This window comes from Scyliorhinus torazame, chromosome 15 (assembly GCF_047496885.1).
Source record: "Scyliorhinus torazame isolate Kashiwa2021f chromosome 15, sScyTor2.1, whole genome shotgun sequence".
NCBI classification, from domain to species: domain Eukaryota; kingdom Metazoa; phylum Chordata; class Chondrichthyes; order Carcharhiniformes; family Scyliorhinidae; genus Scyliorhinus; species Scyliorhinus torazame.
Window position 1 is genome coordinate 210,267,132 of NC_092721.1, and position 13,130 is coordinate 210,280,261.

Consider the following 13,130-nt stretch of genomic DNA (forward strand, 5'->3'; position numbering starts at 1 on the left):
GAAGGGGCGATCTGAACGTGGCCCCCATTTTTATAGGGGCCAAGGGCTTCCCACCTCTTGGGGCGGCCGTTGACCCTGAGTCCCAAGTGATTGGACTTGTTCCCAATCACTGGGTTCGATATGCTCCAATAATGGGGCGATTCCCCGATCGGGGGGGTGGTCGTTCACCTGTCTTTGTTTCGGCCACTGCAGGCGCCAAGAGGTCTGGCCCGGCATTCAATTGCTAATATGTTGCAATTGTTCCCGGGGATAGCCGATTAAACTGCAGATGTCTGGGTTGATGTGCTGCTAATGGTCGCAGGTATCGATCTTGGCCGACTTCCCCAGAGCTGAATACGCTATTCTGTCTGCAGCTGTCCATTTGTGCCCTGTTGGCTGCTTTTCCCATCAGCCTTTTCGGTTAGCCATTTTATATCGGGATTTGGCCAAATTAATCAGGAAGCAGCCATTTTAGGTGGCTACACTACTTGGTTAATAGTATCCACACCTGCAAGGTAGAAAGGGCTCTTATATTAATACATCCTAAAATAAAATCTTTCTGTGTGTATAGATAGATATTCATGGGATTGCATGCTAGCAGTTTTCAAACAAATACATTTTCTAATAAAGTGCTGGAGAGTAGGGTTGTCTCAGTTGGCGAGAGTGCCATTAGCAGGGGGGCTAATCCCTGTTCTGGCTGAGGTAGGCATGGGGCCTGCCTCTTCGCCTGCCCCCGAGTAAAATCACAACATGCACTGTGGGTCAGCAACCCCCGAATAATGGAGAGCAGACGAGATCATTCAGTGTTTATCCTGATAAGCAACAATTGAACAGACTAGAGGAGGTGCATAAAAACAATCGAGCAGGGAGAGGGGGTGTTTCACATGCAGCAGGTTAACACCAGGGAGGAAGGGGTTCGAGCCATGGGAAATGAGGGCATTTCACACTATTGATGTTAAGGTTCAGAGGCAACCTCATAGACATTTTGAAGGGTACTCGTATGAATATGCATTTTTGGACTATTTTTCATAGAAGGGAAATTGGTATGAATATTTCAACGTGAATTTCAAGTTTAATTTTACTTTTATGAGACACAATTCTTGATGAAGCCACATTCCGGAAAATAGGATCAGAAACACAGTAAACAATGAGGAGGATAGAAACAAACTTCAAGAGGACCTGGACTGGTGAGACAGGCAGATATATGAAAGATGTAATTTGATGCAGAGAAATGTGATGTGATGCATTTTTGTAGAAAGAACGTGAAGAGGCGGCATGTACAAATTTACGGAGCTTTTTTAAAAATAAATTTAGAGTATCCAATTCATTTTTTCGAATTAAGGGGCATTTAGCGTGGCCAATCCACCTAACCTGCACTTCGTTGAGTTGTGGGGGCTAAACCCACACAAACACGGGGAGAATGTGCAAACTTCACACGGACAGTGACCCAGAGCCGGGATCAAACCTGGGGCCTCGGCGCCGTGAGGCAGCAGTGCTAACCACTGCGCCACCGTCTTACACAGCTGAGAGTGGAAGTATACACAGCCTTGAAAATGGCAGGGCACGTTCAGAAGGCTGTTAAAAAATGCATTTTGTAATAGAATAGTGGAATTCCATTGTGTTTACTTTTGTGATGGAACGGGATAGGTATATACCACAGGGCAAGAGTTATATCTGGGGGAAAGGCAATTATGATGCGATGAGGCAAGACTTAGGATGCATCAGATGGAGAGGAAAACTGCAGGGGATGGGCACAATGGAAATGTGGAGCTTGTTCAAGGAACAGCTACTGCGTGTCCTTGATAAGTATGTACCTGTACCTGTCAGGCAGGGAGGAAGTGGTCGAGCAAGGGAACCGTGGTTTACTAAAGTAGTTGAAACACTTGTCAAGAGGAAGAAGGAGGCTTATGTAAAGATGAGACATGAAGGTTCAGTTAGGGCGCTCGAGAGTTACAAGTTAGCTAGGAAGGACCTACAGAGAGAGCTAAGAAGAGCCAGGAGGGGACATGAGAAGTCTTTGGCAGGTAGGATCAAGGATAACCCTAAAGCTTTCTATAGATATGTCAGGAATAAATGAATGACTAAGGTAAGAGTAGGGCCAGTCAAGGACAGTAGCAGGAAGTTGTGCTTGGAGTCCGAGGAGATAGGAGAGGTGCTAAATGAATATTTTTCGTCAGTTTTCACACAGGAAAAAGACAATGTTGTTGAGGAGAATACTGAGATTCAGGCTACTAGACTAGAAGGGCTTGAGGTTCATAAGGAGGAGGTGTTAGCAATTCTGGAAAGTGTGAAAATAGATAAGTCCCCTGGGCCGGATGGGATTTATCCTAGGATTCTCTGAGAAGCTAGGGAGGAAATTGGTGAGCCTTTGGCTTTGATCTTTAAGTCATCTTTGTCCACAGGAATAGTGCCAGATGACTGGAGGAGAGCAAATGTTGTCCCCTTGTTCAAGAAGGGTAGAGACAACCCCGGTAACTATAGACCAGTGAGCCTTACTTCTGTTGTGGGCAAAATCTTGGAAAGGTTTATAAGAGATAGGATAAATAATCATCTGGAAAGGAATAATTTGATTAGAGATAGTCAACACGGTTTTGTGAAGGATAAGTCATGCCTCACAAACCTTATTGAGTTCTTTGAGAAGGTGATCAAACAGGTGGATGAGGGTAAAGCAGTTGATGTGGTGTATATGGATTTCAGTAAAGCGTTTGATAAGGTTCCCCATGGTAGGCTACTGCAGAAAATACGGAGGCATGAGATTCAGGGTGATTTAGCAGTTTGGATCAGAAATTGGCTAGCTGGAAGAAGACAAAGGGTGGTGGTTGATGGGAAATGTTCAGACTGGTGTCCAGTTACTACTGGTGTACCACAAGGATCTGTTTTGGGGCCACTGCTGTTTGTCATTTTTATAAATGACCTGGAGGAGGGCATAGAAGGATGGGTGAGTAAATTTGCGGATGACACTAAAGTCGGTGGAGTTGTGGACAGAGCGGAAGGATGTTACAAGTTACAGAGGGACATAGATAAGCTGCAGCGCTGGGCTGAGAGGTGGCAAATGGGGTTTAATGCAGAAAAGTGTGAGGTGATTCATTTTGGAAGGAATAACAGGAATACAGAGTACTGGGCTAATGGTAAGATTCTTGGCAGTGTGGATGAGCAGAGAGATCTCGGTGTCCATGTACATAGATCCCTGAAAGTTGCCACCCAGGTTGAGAGGGTTGTTAAGAAGGCGTACGGTGTGTTAGCTTTTATTGGTAGAGGGATTGAGTTTCGGAGCCATGAGGTCATGTTGCAGCTGTACAAAACTCTGGTGCGGCCGCATTTGGAGTATTGCGTGCAATTCTGGTCGCCGCATTATAGGAAGGACGTGGAGGCATTGGAAAGGGTGCAGAGGAGATTTACCAGAATGTTGCCTGGTGTGGAAGGAAGATCTTATGAGGAAAGGCTGAGGGACTTGAGGCTTTTTCTTTAGAGAGAAGAAGGTTAAGAGGTGACTTAGTTGAGGCATACAAGATGATCAGAGGATTGGATAGGGTGGACAGTGAGAGCCTTTTTCCTTGGATGATGATGTCTAGCATGAGGGGACATAGCTTTAAATTGAGGGGAGATAGATATAGGACAGATGTCAGAGGTAGGTTCTTTACTCAGAGAGTAGTAAGGGCGTGGAATGCCCTGCCTGCATCAGTAGTGGACTCGCCAACACTAAGGGCATTCAAATGGTCATTGGATAGACATATGGACGATAAGGGAATAGTGTAGATGGGCTTTCGAGTGGTTTCACAGGTCGGCGCAACATCGAGGGCCGAAGGGCCTGTACTGCGCTCTAATGTTCTATGTTCTATGCTCTAAAAGCAAGAACATGTTGCTAAAACTTTGTAAAACGCCTGGGTCAAGTTCTGGACACCATACTTCAGGAAGGATGTGTTCGTGAGGATTCTTTTGCAGCCAGTCCGGAGGAAATGATCAGTCGAACACCTTGTTACTTTAACACATGTTTATTTCTCGCCCGGGGCTAAGACCACTGTATCTCTTGAGAGTTACAACAGCAAGCCAAAAATCAATACATCTAACAGCAGTTCTTATACAGTTTTTGGCTCATTTCTGAGGGCAGCTCCCTCGCATTTCATCTGTGCCTTTTATCTTAATTATGATTATTTTCAAGCCTAGCGCAACCCTTCCCAAGGCCGTTACTGCAATTTGTCTGGTACTGAAACAAGTGAGACAGCCTGCTACCAAAAAACCCTGACTTGACATTTCTTCACACAAAGCTTTATCTAACATTTTGTTTTCCCCCTAAAGTTCCAATCCATCTTGAGCCAAACTCTCATTGATCCACCATCAGCCAAACTCTCATTCGGACCTCTGAGATGGTGTGGAGGAGATTTGTTACAATGATATTCAGGATGCAAGAGTTCAATTATGGACAGACTGGAGATGCTGGGATAAATAACAACAAAATACTGCAGAAGCTGTAAATCTTTATCCTTACAAACTCTGTCAGACCAAGATCTCAAGGGATACACGTGCACTAACTGACTCAACTAGAATTAGACTGGGTGGGATGGGAAGCAATACCTCCTCTCTTCTACACCCTCTTTCGTTCATTCTCTTTTCCCCTCTTCCTCCTCCCTTCCACCACCCCCTCTCCTTTTTCTCATTTTCCTCTCTGTACATGTTTATCTGTCATTTGCAATAATAACTGAGAATAATCTACAACATTAACATCTCATTTAAGATGCTGATAAGCGTGTTGCACATTTCCAACAGTTTCAAATTTCATTCTGGGTTTCCAGTTGTTGTTTTGGTGGGGGGAGGGGACAGTGGGGAGCAGTTTCCTGGCCCCATGGAGGGCAGGGGTGGGAAAGTTGTGTGAAACTCTGTCAGGACATAGAACATAGAAAATGTCCTCTCTTGGCGGGTTCCCCAGTGTGGGCAGTCACTGGAATCACCAAACTGCTTGACCCAGGCGGTCAGGCATTCAGGATAATTAAGATCTCAATTAAGGGCCATTTTCTGAGAGTGATGCTAGTTTTCTGGTGTTACAAAGGCCTCAAGCTCTACTGGGAGCCCAGAAATGCTTCAATGCCAGCCTCTCAGTGGAAGTCAGAGGGTCATCAGTATCTGTTGCAAATGCAGGTGTCAGGGAGACACAAAGCCTCAAATTCCAGGCGAATGCGTTCTTTTGATGGGTTGCCCTGCCACACCAGGAATTCTGGGCCTCTGGGCCTTGTTTTTTATTACTCCCTCTGGGCCCTTTTGTGTAAGCCCCCATTTCAAGGTGTCCCCAAGGCCTCCCTCTTCCTCAATAGTGTCGACCTCTCCCAGTGGAACTGTCGGCCAGCCATTCCTTTCGCCTCTCCCACTGGCTCTCCTGCATTCTTATTCCATCCATTGTCCTTAATTGGCCTCGCGGTGGCCAATTATTATGTTGCTTCCAGTAAACTTGTGCCAATGGGAGCACTGCCGAAAGCTACAGGCTTGTGACTCACACATTGTCTCTATATCAGGCCCCAATGGCTGCAGGAAAATTCAGCCCATTATCTTAATGGCCTATATATTTCACTTTTGCCTTCAACTTGACCTGTGTGGCCCTCCCTCGCATTATCACTGAACAGCATAAACAAAACAGTTATTTAAATTTAATCACAGACCACACAATGTTAGCTCTGGTTTCTGTTATATGAGACAATCACCTGGAGTTTCTGTGCAGTCATTTCATTGTTTGATCTCTGAAAACTATGAGACGAATTTGCAATTAAAACGAAATGAACTGTGTTAGAAGGTTTACTTTGTGTTTGTTTCTTGTGCTCCAGGCTCGAGTCTGTGGTTACAGCCTGTTTGTTTTGGGTCTCAATATCAGCAAGCCCAGGGCAAGTGAAGAAAGGCTGCATTTCACAGTCAGGTGCTCTATGCTAAGGTGCACCAATTAAAACACCTTCAGTCCGCCCAATTACCCACCTGCTCTCTCCTTTCATACCAGCTTACCTCTGCTGAGGGGACAGCCTCCCCAATACACTACTGGCAGTGCCACACAAAGGGTTCTCATACATCCCATGAGCCAGAATCGGTTTCTTGCAATAATAATGAACAAATTAAAACACATCTTAATGAGTTTATTGTTTTCCCCACAGAAAAGAATTGAGCAGAAAGTGGACTGACTTCATCTGTTGAGGAAACATTGCACCTCAGCTCAGCATCATCAAAATCGCAAGGCAGCAATGGAGGAATATGTAGACTTGTTGTCCAAACTCCAGGAAGACTATCAGAGCCTTGAGGACATCAGATCAAGCACCATTAAGGAGCATGAAAGGATTTTCAATTCATCTGAACGTGTTCGGCTGTTAATTCTTCAACAAGAGGAAATTATTCTGAACAAAATAGAGGAAGAACTATGTGAGCAGAAGAGACAGCTGAAAACCCTGCAGGAATCTAATCAAACAAACCTCCAGGGAGGGATCTCCAAAATCGACCAGAAACAAGAGCAAATTCTACTGCTTTGCTCCAAACTTAAGACATTAATAAACTCTGAAGGCAAACACACAGGTGGCAGAGAGATCCAGGATCAAATTGCCAAAATGTTCTCCAAGGAGAAGAGCTTCAATATCACACTGAAGAAACCTCAGTTTGTCCCAAGACTCCATCAGGGCCTGAAGCTGGGGGAGATAGTATCAGAAGAGAAATCCCTTCAGTTTTCCTTCTCCTCTCTGTATCAAGGTACTGAGCTGAGGGGTCACTCAGTGCTGAAACACAAGGTTAAGGCAGAGAACGCAACATCAAGTAAGAATTCAGATATCAACAGCACAACCCCGGGGCAAAACCCAGGCTCTAACAGCAGAAGTCAAAGCTACGATCTGGCAGGAGATCCTTCAAGTACTCAAGGTGGATTAAATGTCTTCTTGCAGGACAGCATGGAGGGGCAGGTGGATGGGAGAGGAACTGATGGAGAAATACTGAGTGAGGAGGGAATGGTTCTTCTTGAGAACTCACTACCTTGCAGCTATATGCTAACTTCAGGAAACAAGACTTCTCTGAGGGTGAGTGAATGTCAAATAGTTTCATCTCCAAACCCAGAAAACTGCTGTACAGTTGGGAGTAAAGTTCCTGAAAGTGAAGATTGTGGAAGGTATACATCTTCAGTCTTTACTGAGAAGGTGAATGTTTCAGCCTCGTGGCTTGATGGTGGATGTGTCCCTCATATGTCACCAAATGGACTAGACAAATTAGAAATGTTTGAGGAGCGAGCCAGTGGAGTGCCCTTTAAGATGAGTGCTTTGTGCATCCAAGGAGATTTCTCTATGAATCAAGATACAGCCCTTCCTGCTCTCAGGAGTTCTCAGTGCATCAGCGACCAGAATTTGAGCCTGCCTAACCCAAATAAGAATGACCAAAGAATGGAACCTTTGGCTGAGGCCTGCTCACATTCACTTATGACCCCCAACTATAATGTACAAACTCGAGGCAGCCAACAGCAATTCGATAATCTCTGCTCAGTGATGAAGAAAAAACCTGGACCTACACTAGGGTCCCAGGCCACCAGCTCTCCAGGTAACGCCCAGGAGGAGTCTGCAACACCAATGCAGACAACGATTTGTGTAATCACTCGCGATCTTCCCAACACTGTCTCACAAGTAAGGAACAGCGCTGTGACAGACAGGAACAAGGCAAACCAATTAAACCCCACTCATCAGCTGGACTGTCTTGGAGGTGACTCAACATTCAGCTCATCTCAGACAGAAACTTCCCAACCAATTGATCCTGAATCCATTTTCAGAGTGACTACAGCGTTTATCTCGGATGAAGATTCAGAAGATTCCGTTTCTGAAGACTGTGCCGTGACCGATGTGAAAGCACAGATTCCTGAACTCTACAGGGCACAAGCCATTTGTGCCAGTCATGTGCCCTCTGCATCACAAGGCAATAGTGATCATAAAATGTCACGTTGGACATCAATGAACTCAATCCGTGAAGCTCCAGCTCAGCTAGACTCTGGGAATATTGCAGCAGGCGACTCAAGGAGCTCTGCAATGAACAAAAGGTTTAAAAAGAAAATGTTTAGTAAGAGCTGTCTGGATCTGACTGCAAACGGCAGGCCGGTAATCCCAGAACTAAGGATATTCAGTGATCCGGAGGAAGACAAGCTGGAAAAACTTTTGCAAAGGATGTCTTCACCCACTGAAAGCTTGGACTCTTCCAATACTTTCCTGATCGATTCACCCAGAGATTTTGAAGAATCAAAGAAAATACCCAGTGGAACTTTGAAAGTCCAGTCACCCTCCAAACCAGTGCAGCATCAGGCAAAAGGGAAATACAGATCTCATTTCACCAAAACAATTAGGAGTGAGGCGAACAAAAAAGGTTCATCTCAAATTGTAAATGCCAAAGAGAGGTGTCCTAGTCCAACTAGGAGATTGAGAACAAGTTTAAGCAGCAGCAGCTCAATTTCAAACAGGGAAGAACATCCATCGTTAATTGTAGACAACATAGAGTCCCTGGGTCAGCACAGAATGTCTCGCACCTATTCATCAGAGTTAGGAGGCCAAATGTCACGGTTTAAACCAAAGGTGACCAGGAAACCTCAAGTCCCATTTCAAGAAGACAGAAAGGTCTTAAAATCTAAGGTATCGCAGTCTAACTACGGGAGGTTTCTTTCTGCATCTTGCATTGGAACTTCTGCTGAGATGGGTGGATGGATGACAGAGAATCCTAATTCATCCCTTGTTACTACTAAAGCACGGAGCAAAAGCGAGGCCAATCTGAGCTGCCAAGTACAGAGGGCAACTCCTTTCTTCAAAAATGACCTTGTTGGACAGTTTGGAAAATATGGCTGTGGTCGATCAGATCTGAACCTCCCCTACGGTATCCACATCACACCCAAGGGCACCATGTATGTGGTGGACTATGGAAACAAGAGGCTACAGGCAATGAACCGAAAAGGGGATGTCATCCAGCAGGTTGGGTTGCAGCGAAGTGCATACTTTGACATTTCAGTGAACACCCAGGGCCTATTGGCCCTGTCCAACATCTCCAATAAGTCAGTAGATGTTTACAGCCGGCATGGGAAACTCCTCAGCATCATCACTGAAGATTTTCAGAATCCACGGGGCATCACTGTTAACAACTGTGACCAATACCTCATCACCGACACAAAGCAAGGAACCATCTCAGTCTTGACCCTGGATCCACATACTGCACAAAGACTGGACAACATTGTAGTGCCTGGCTTCAATAAGCCTTATTTTATCAGCATCAATAGCTCAGGGCACGTTGCTGTCTCAGAGAGAGGTTTTGACGGTGGCTGCTGCGTGAAGATTCTGGACAGAAACTTGCAGGTTCTTAGTGTTCTGGGCAGCAGCAAGTCCAGTTTGACCATCGAGCTCTCAAACCCATGGGGCGTCTGTATCGATGACCAGGACAATGTGCTGGTGGTAGACTGGAGACACAGGCACTCAATCATCCTCTACCCTCCCCAAGGTCCTGCCAGCATTATCGTGGATGGTGGACTCAGCAGTCCTCGAGGTCTTGCACTTGTCCACGGTGGGCACATTGCAGTGACGGACACCATGCACAATTGTATCAAGGTCTTTCGTTACAGATAGAGCGGATTCACCAGCTGACACAAGGCCATTGAACCACACATTAAATTGACCACTCAGACTTCCACCACAAAACATTCAAATTCACTTCTTTCATTAATACCTTCAAATTCTGAATGTTTTTTGAACTCCTCCCATGAGATTGATCCTGGTCATCCGGAGTAATTCAGCATTGCACATTTCCAGCCCCCTCTACTCTGTCAGGTGGTGTAAGTCAGGGGATTCTCCTGGGGTTTGGCCAACATTCCTGCCTCCCTAAGTAGGAGGGAGGTTGCTGGTTAGTGGTAATGTTACTGGCTAGTAATTCAGGGGAATGGTCTGGGGGCCTGGGTTCAAATCCCACGGCAGATGGTGAAATTTGAATTGACAGTTCTGCTCATCTTGATGTGATGGCTGATCAGACAGCTCTGTAAGAACATGGAGTCAAGAGGAGGGAGAGATGAGATTGGGAATCAGTAACCAGATGGGAGCTGATTCCATAACTTTTATAATATCAACAAGAGGCAAAGAGAAGACCACAGGTGGAGTCTTGGGAATGTTACCGATGATTTCAGGCTTGGGAGGCTGAACAATTGTAAATATGGTGATATAACATGCATTTGCTTTGTGTAGAGATAGGGAAGGGAAGAGATAATAATATAATAATAAGCTTTATTGTCACAAGTAGGCTTACATTAACACTGCAATGAGGTTACTGTGAAAATCCCCTAGTCGCCACATTCCGGCGCCTGTTCGGGTACACAGAGGGAGAATTCAGAATGTCTAATTCACCTAACAAGCACGTCTTCCGGGACTTGTGGGAGGAAACCGGAGCACCCGGAGGAAACCCACTCAGACACGGGGAGAATGTGCAGACTCTGCACAGCCAGTGACCCAGCGGGGAATCGAACCTGGGACCCTGGAGCTGTGAAAAAACAGTGTTAACCACTGTGCCACTGTGCTGCCCTGGTGCGTAGCTATGTTGTGTGTAATTTACAGAGGAACATCGTGTGAACAATAACAGTCAAGAAAAAATACTATGATCCGTCCAGACTGTCCAACACAATTGGGAAGTCTCCTATATCATCATGGTTGGTTTCGCTCAGTTTGCTGGGCTCCTGGTTCGTGATGCGAGGCCAACAGCAAGGGTTCAATTTCCGTACGGGCTGAGGTTATTCACAAAGCCTATGGTCATCGGGGATTATGGTGACTTACATTTCATTTCAAATGCAGATAATAATTATTTAGTTACCCTTTTAAGGGATAGTCAATGAACAAGAGTCTGATGTAGGTGTCATATATTTATGATTCAAAAGCTTGCATTTATATAAGCACCAAAGACTTGCATTTATATAGTGATCACGGGATGCCCCAAAATGTTTTACACGGAATAAAGAACTTTTAAAATCGAGGCAGTGCTGTAATGTGGGAAACAGCAGAATCTTGCATTTATAAAGCACCTAGATACATTAAAATTTCCCAAAGCGCTTCACAGAAGCATCGTGGGAAAGAATTTGAAACCGAGCCACATAAAAATATATGAAGGAAAGTGACTAAAAGACTGGTCAAAGGGCTGGTTTTGAAGAACATCTTAAAGGAGGGAAGAAGGAAGAGTGGCAAAGAGGTTTCGGGAGGGTTTTCCAGAGTTTAGGGTTTAGGCAGTTGGAGGAATCCACCAATGGTCGAGCGATTACAGGAATGTTCAGGAGAAAAGAATTAATGGAGCACAGAAATCCTGGAGGGATGTAGAGCGGGAGGAAAGTTGAGAATTAATGTAATAAAATGTGCCAAGGCCCTTCCCAGGAAGACAATCAGACAGAAATTGACACCATGCCAAGGTCAAGGAGGTGGGTTTTGGGAGTATCTGAAATGAGAATGGTGGAGCGGTTTAGCGAGTGAGTCCGAGATTCGGCCTTTGATAGCTGAATGATGGAGCGAAAAAGGTTGAAGGGGCTAGGATTGAAGAAACACAACAATCTCCAATTATGGAGATAGGGAGGAGCAAGAGCATGGAAATGTGAACATGAGGATGAGAATTGTAAAATTGAGGTTTTGATGAATGCACCCAGCAAACACAGTGAGCACAGGGTCTTACTCAGCAGCCTTAGCAATGTGGGTTCCAAATCGGAACTCAAATTCTAGGATTTTATTTCCCTTGTCTGTGTTTATATCTCCTGAATATTACTTCATTTTAAATAATTAAAGTAGTATTTCCATAGTCGAAGTAACCTGACTCTAACGCTGAGCTGGGTTATTGTATTACTCAAAGGGATTATCATCCATGTGTTGAAAACCATTTTAATCTATGCATCAACACAGTGTGTCACTATTTAGTGTGTGGAAAGGTATTTCTGGTGTGTGCGTCTCTGAGTGTGTTTGTGTATTTCTGTACCACTATATGCGTTTATCAGCGTATATGTGAGGGCGTGTTTGCATATGTGTCTCACTGTGAGTTTGTGTGTGTGCCTTTAGTGTCTAAAGTTCTGTATTAGTGCATATGTATTTTTGCATGTTTGTATTTTTGCATGTATGAATCGATAGGAATGTGTCTGTCTATGCATTTCTCCATTTATATCTTTGTACAAAAAGCTGGATGCTGTAACAAATAAAGACAACTTTAAATCAATCTTCTTTTTCGGGTCAGTCTCTCTTGTTTTATGTCCGGCACAGTAGCACAGTGGTTAGCACTGTTGCTTCACAGCTCCAGGGTCCCAGGTTCGATTCCCGGCTTGGGTCACTGTCTGGTCTGCACGTTCTCCCCGTGTCTGCGTGGGTTTCCTCCGGGTGCTCCGGTTTCCTCCCACAGTTCAAAGATGTGCAGGTTAGGTGGATTGGCCATGATAAATTGCCCTTAGTGTCCAAAAAGGTTAGGTGGAGTAACAGGGATAGGGTGGAGGTGTGGGCTTAAGTAGGGTGCTGTTTCCAAGGACTGGTGCAGACCCGATGGGTTGAATGGCCTCCTTCCGCACTGTAAATTCTATGATTCTGTGAGCTGAGGGACATTGAGCGCAGTGTTTTTCAAGAATGAAGGTGTCACTAATGGGCATGAGATTGTGCAACAACATTGACGTGAGACTGGAATGAAGCAGAGTCCAGTGCAGGGAAGAACAGCAGGTTGCTTTCCCTGCTGAATTTACCAAATGGTTCCTACTTAGCAGTCAGTTGAAGTTATTTTGAAGACAATCTGTCTGCGCCAAAGGCATCATCACAGTGGGAGAGCTCCTGCAAGAACTCTGCGTACACGGTGAATTCCACTTCACCAAGGTGTCTCCTAGGAGGTGCTGAGTGGGAGTGACACAGAATCCTGAGGGAGTGGAAGCTTCCACTGACCACTAACAATTGGGCATCGTCGTTTAATAATGGGAAATCATGTTTCACAGAATTGTTGCGAGTTTTGCTTGAAGATGTTATTAAAACATTTGATAAAGAGTGTTGATGGATATTTGGTGTATTTGGATTTTCAGAAGGCCCCCCCCCCCCCCCACCACAGGAGGTTGATGAACAAAATAATAGCACATGGGGTAGGAGGCAATATACTGTCCTAGGTTAAGGGTGGGCTAACAGGCAGAAAACAGAGTAGGA

General features: G+C 45.1%; 1 protein-coding gene across 1 annotated transcript in view; it reads left to right on the forward strand.

Annotated features, from left to right (window-relative positions):
• The window catches only part of LOC140392171 (uncharacterized), a 127,499-nt gene extending 115,325 nt beyond the window's left edge, over positions 1 to 12,174 (forward strand). Inside the window, exon 2 of the mRNA XM_072477551.1 lies at positions 6,108 to 12,174. Coding sequence (XP_072333652.1) covers positions 6,195 to 9,572 — 3,378 coding nt within the window. The 5' untranslated portion in view covers positions 6,108 to 6,194 and the 3' untranslated portion in view covers positions 9,573 to 12,174. The remainder of the gene's footprint in view (positions 1 to 6,107) is intronic.
• Positions 12,175 to 13,130: the final 956 nt, after the last annotated feature.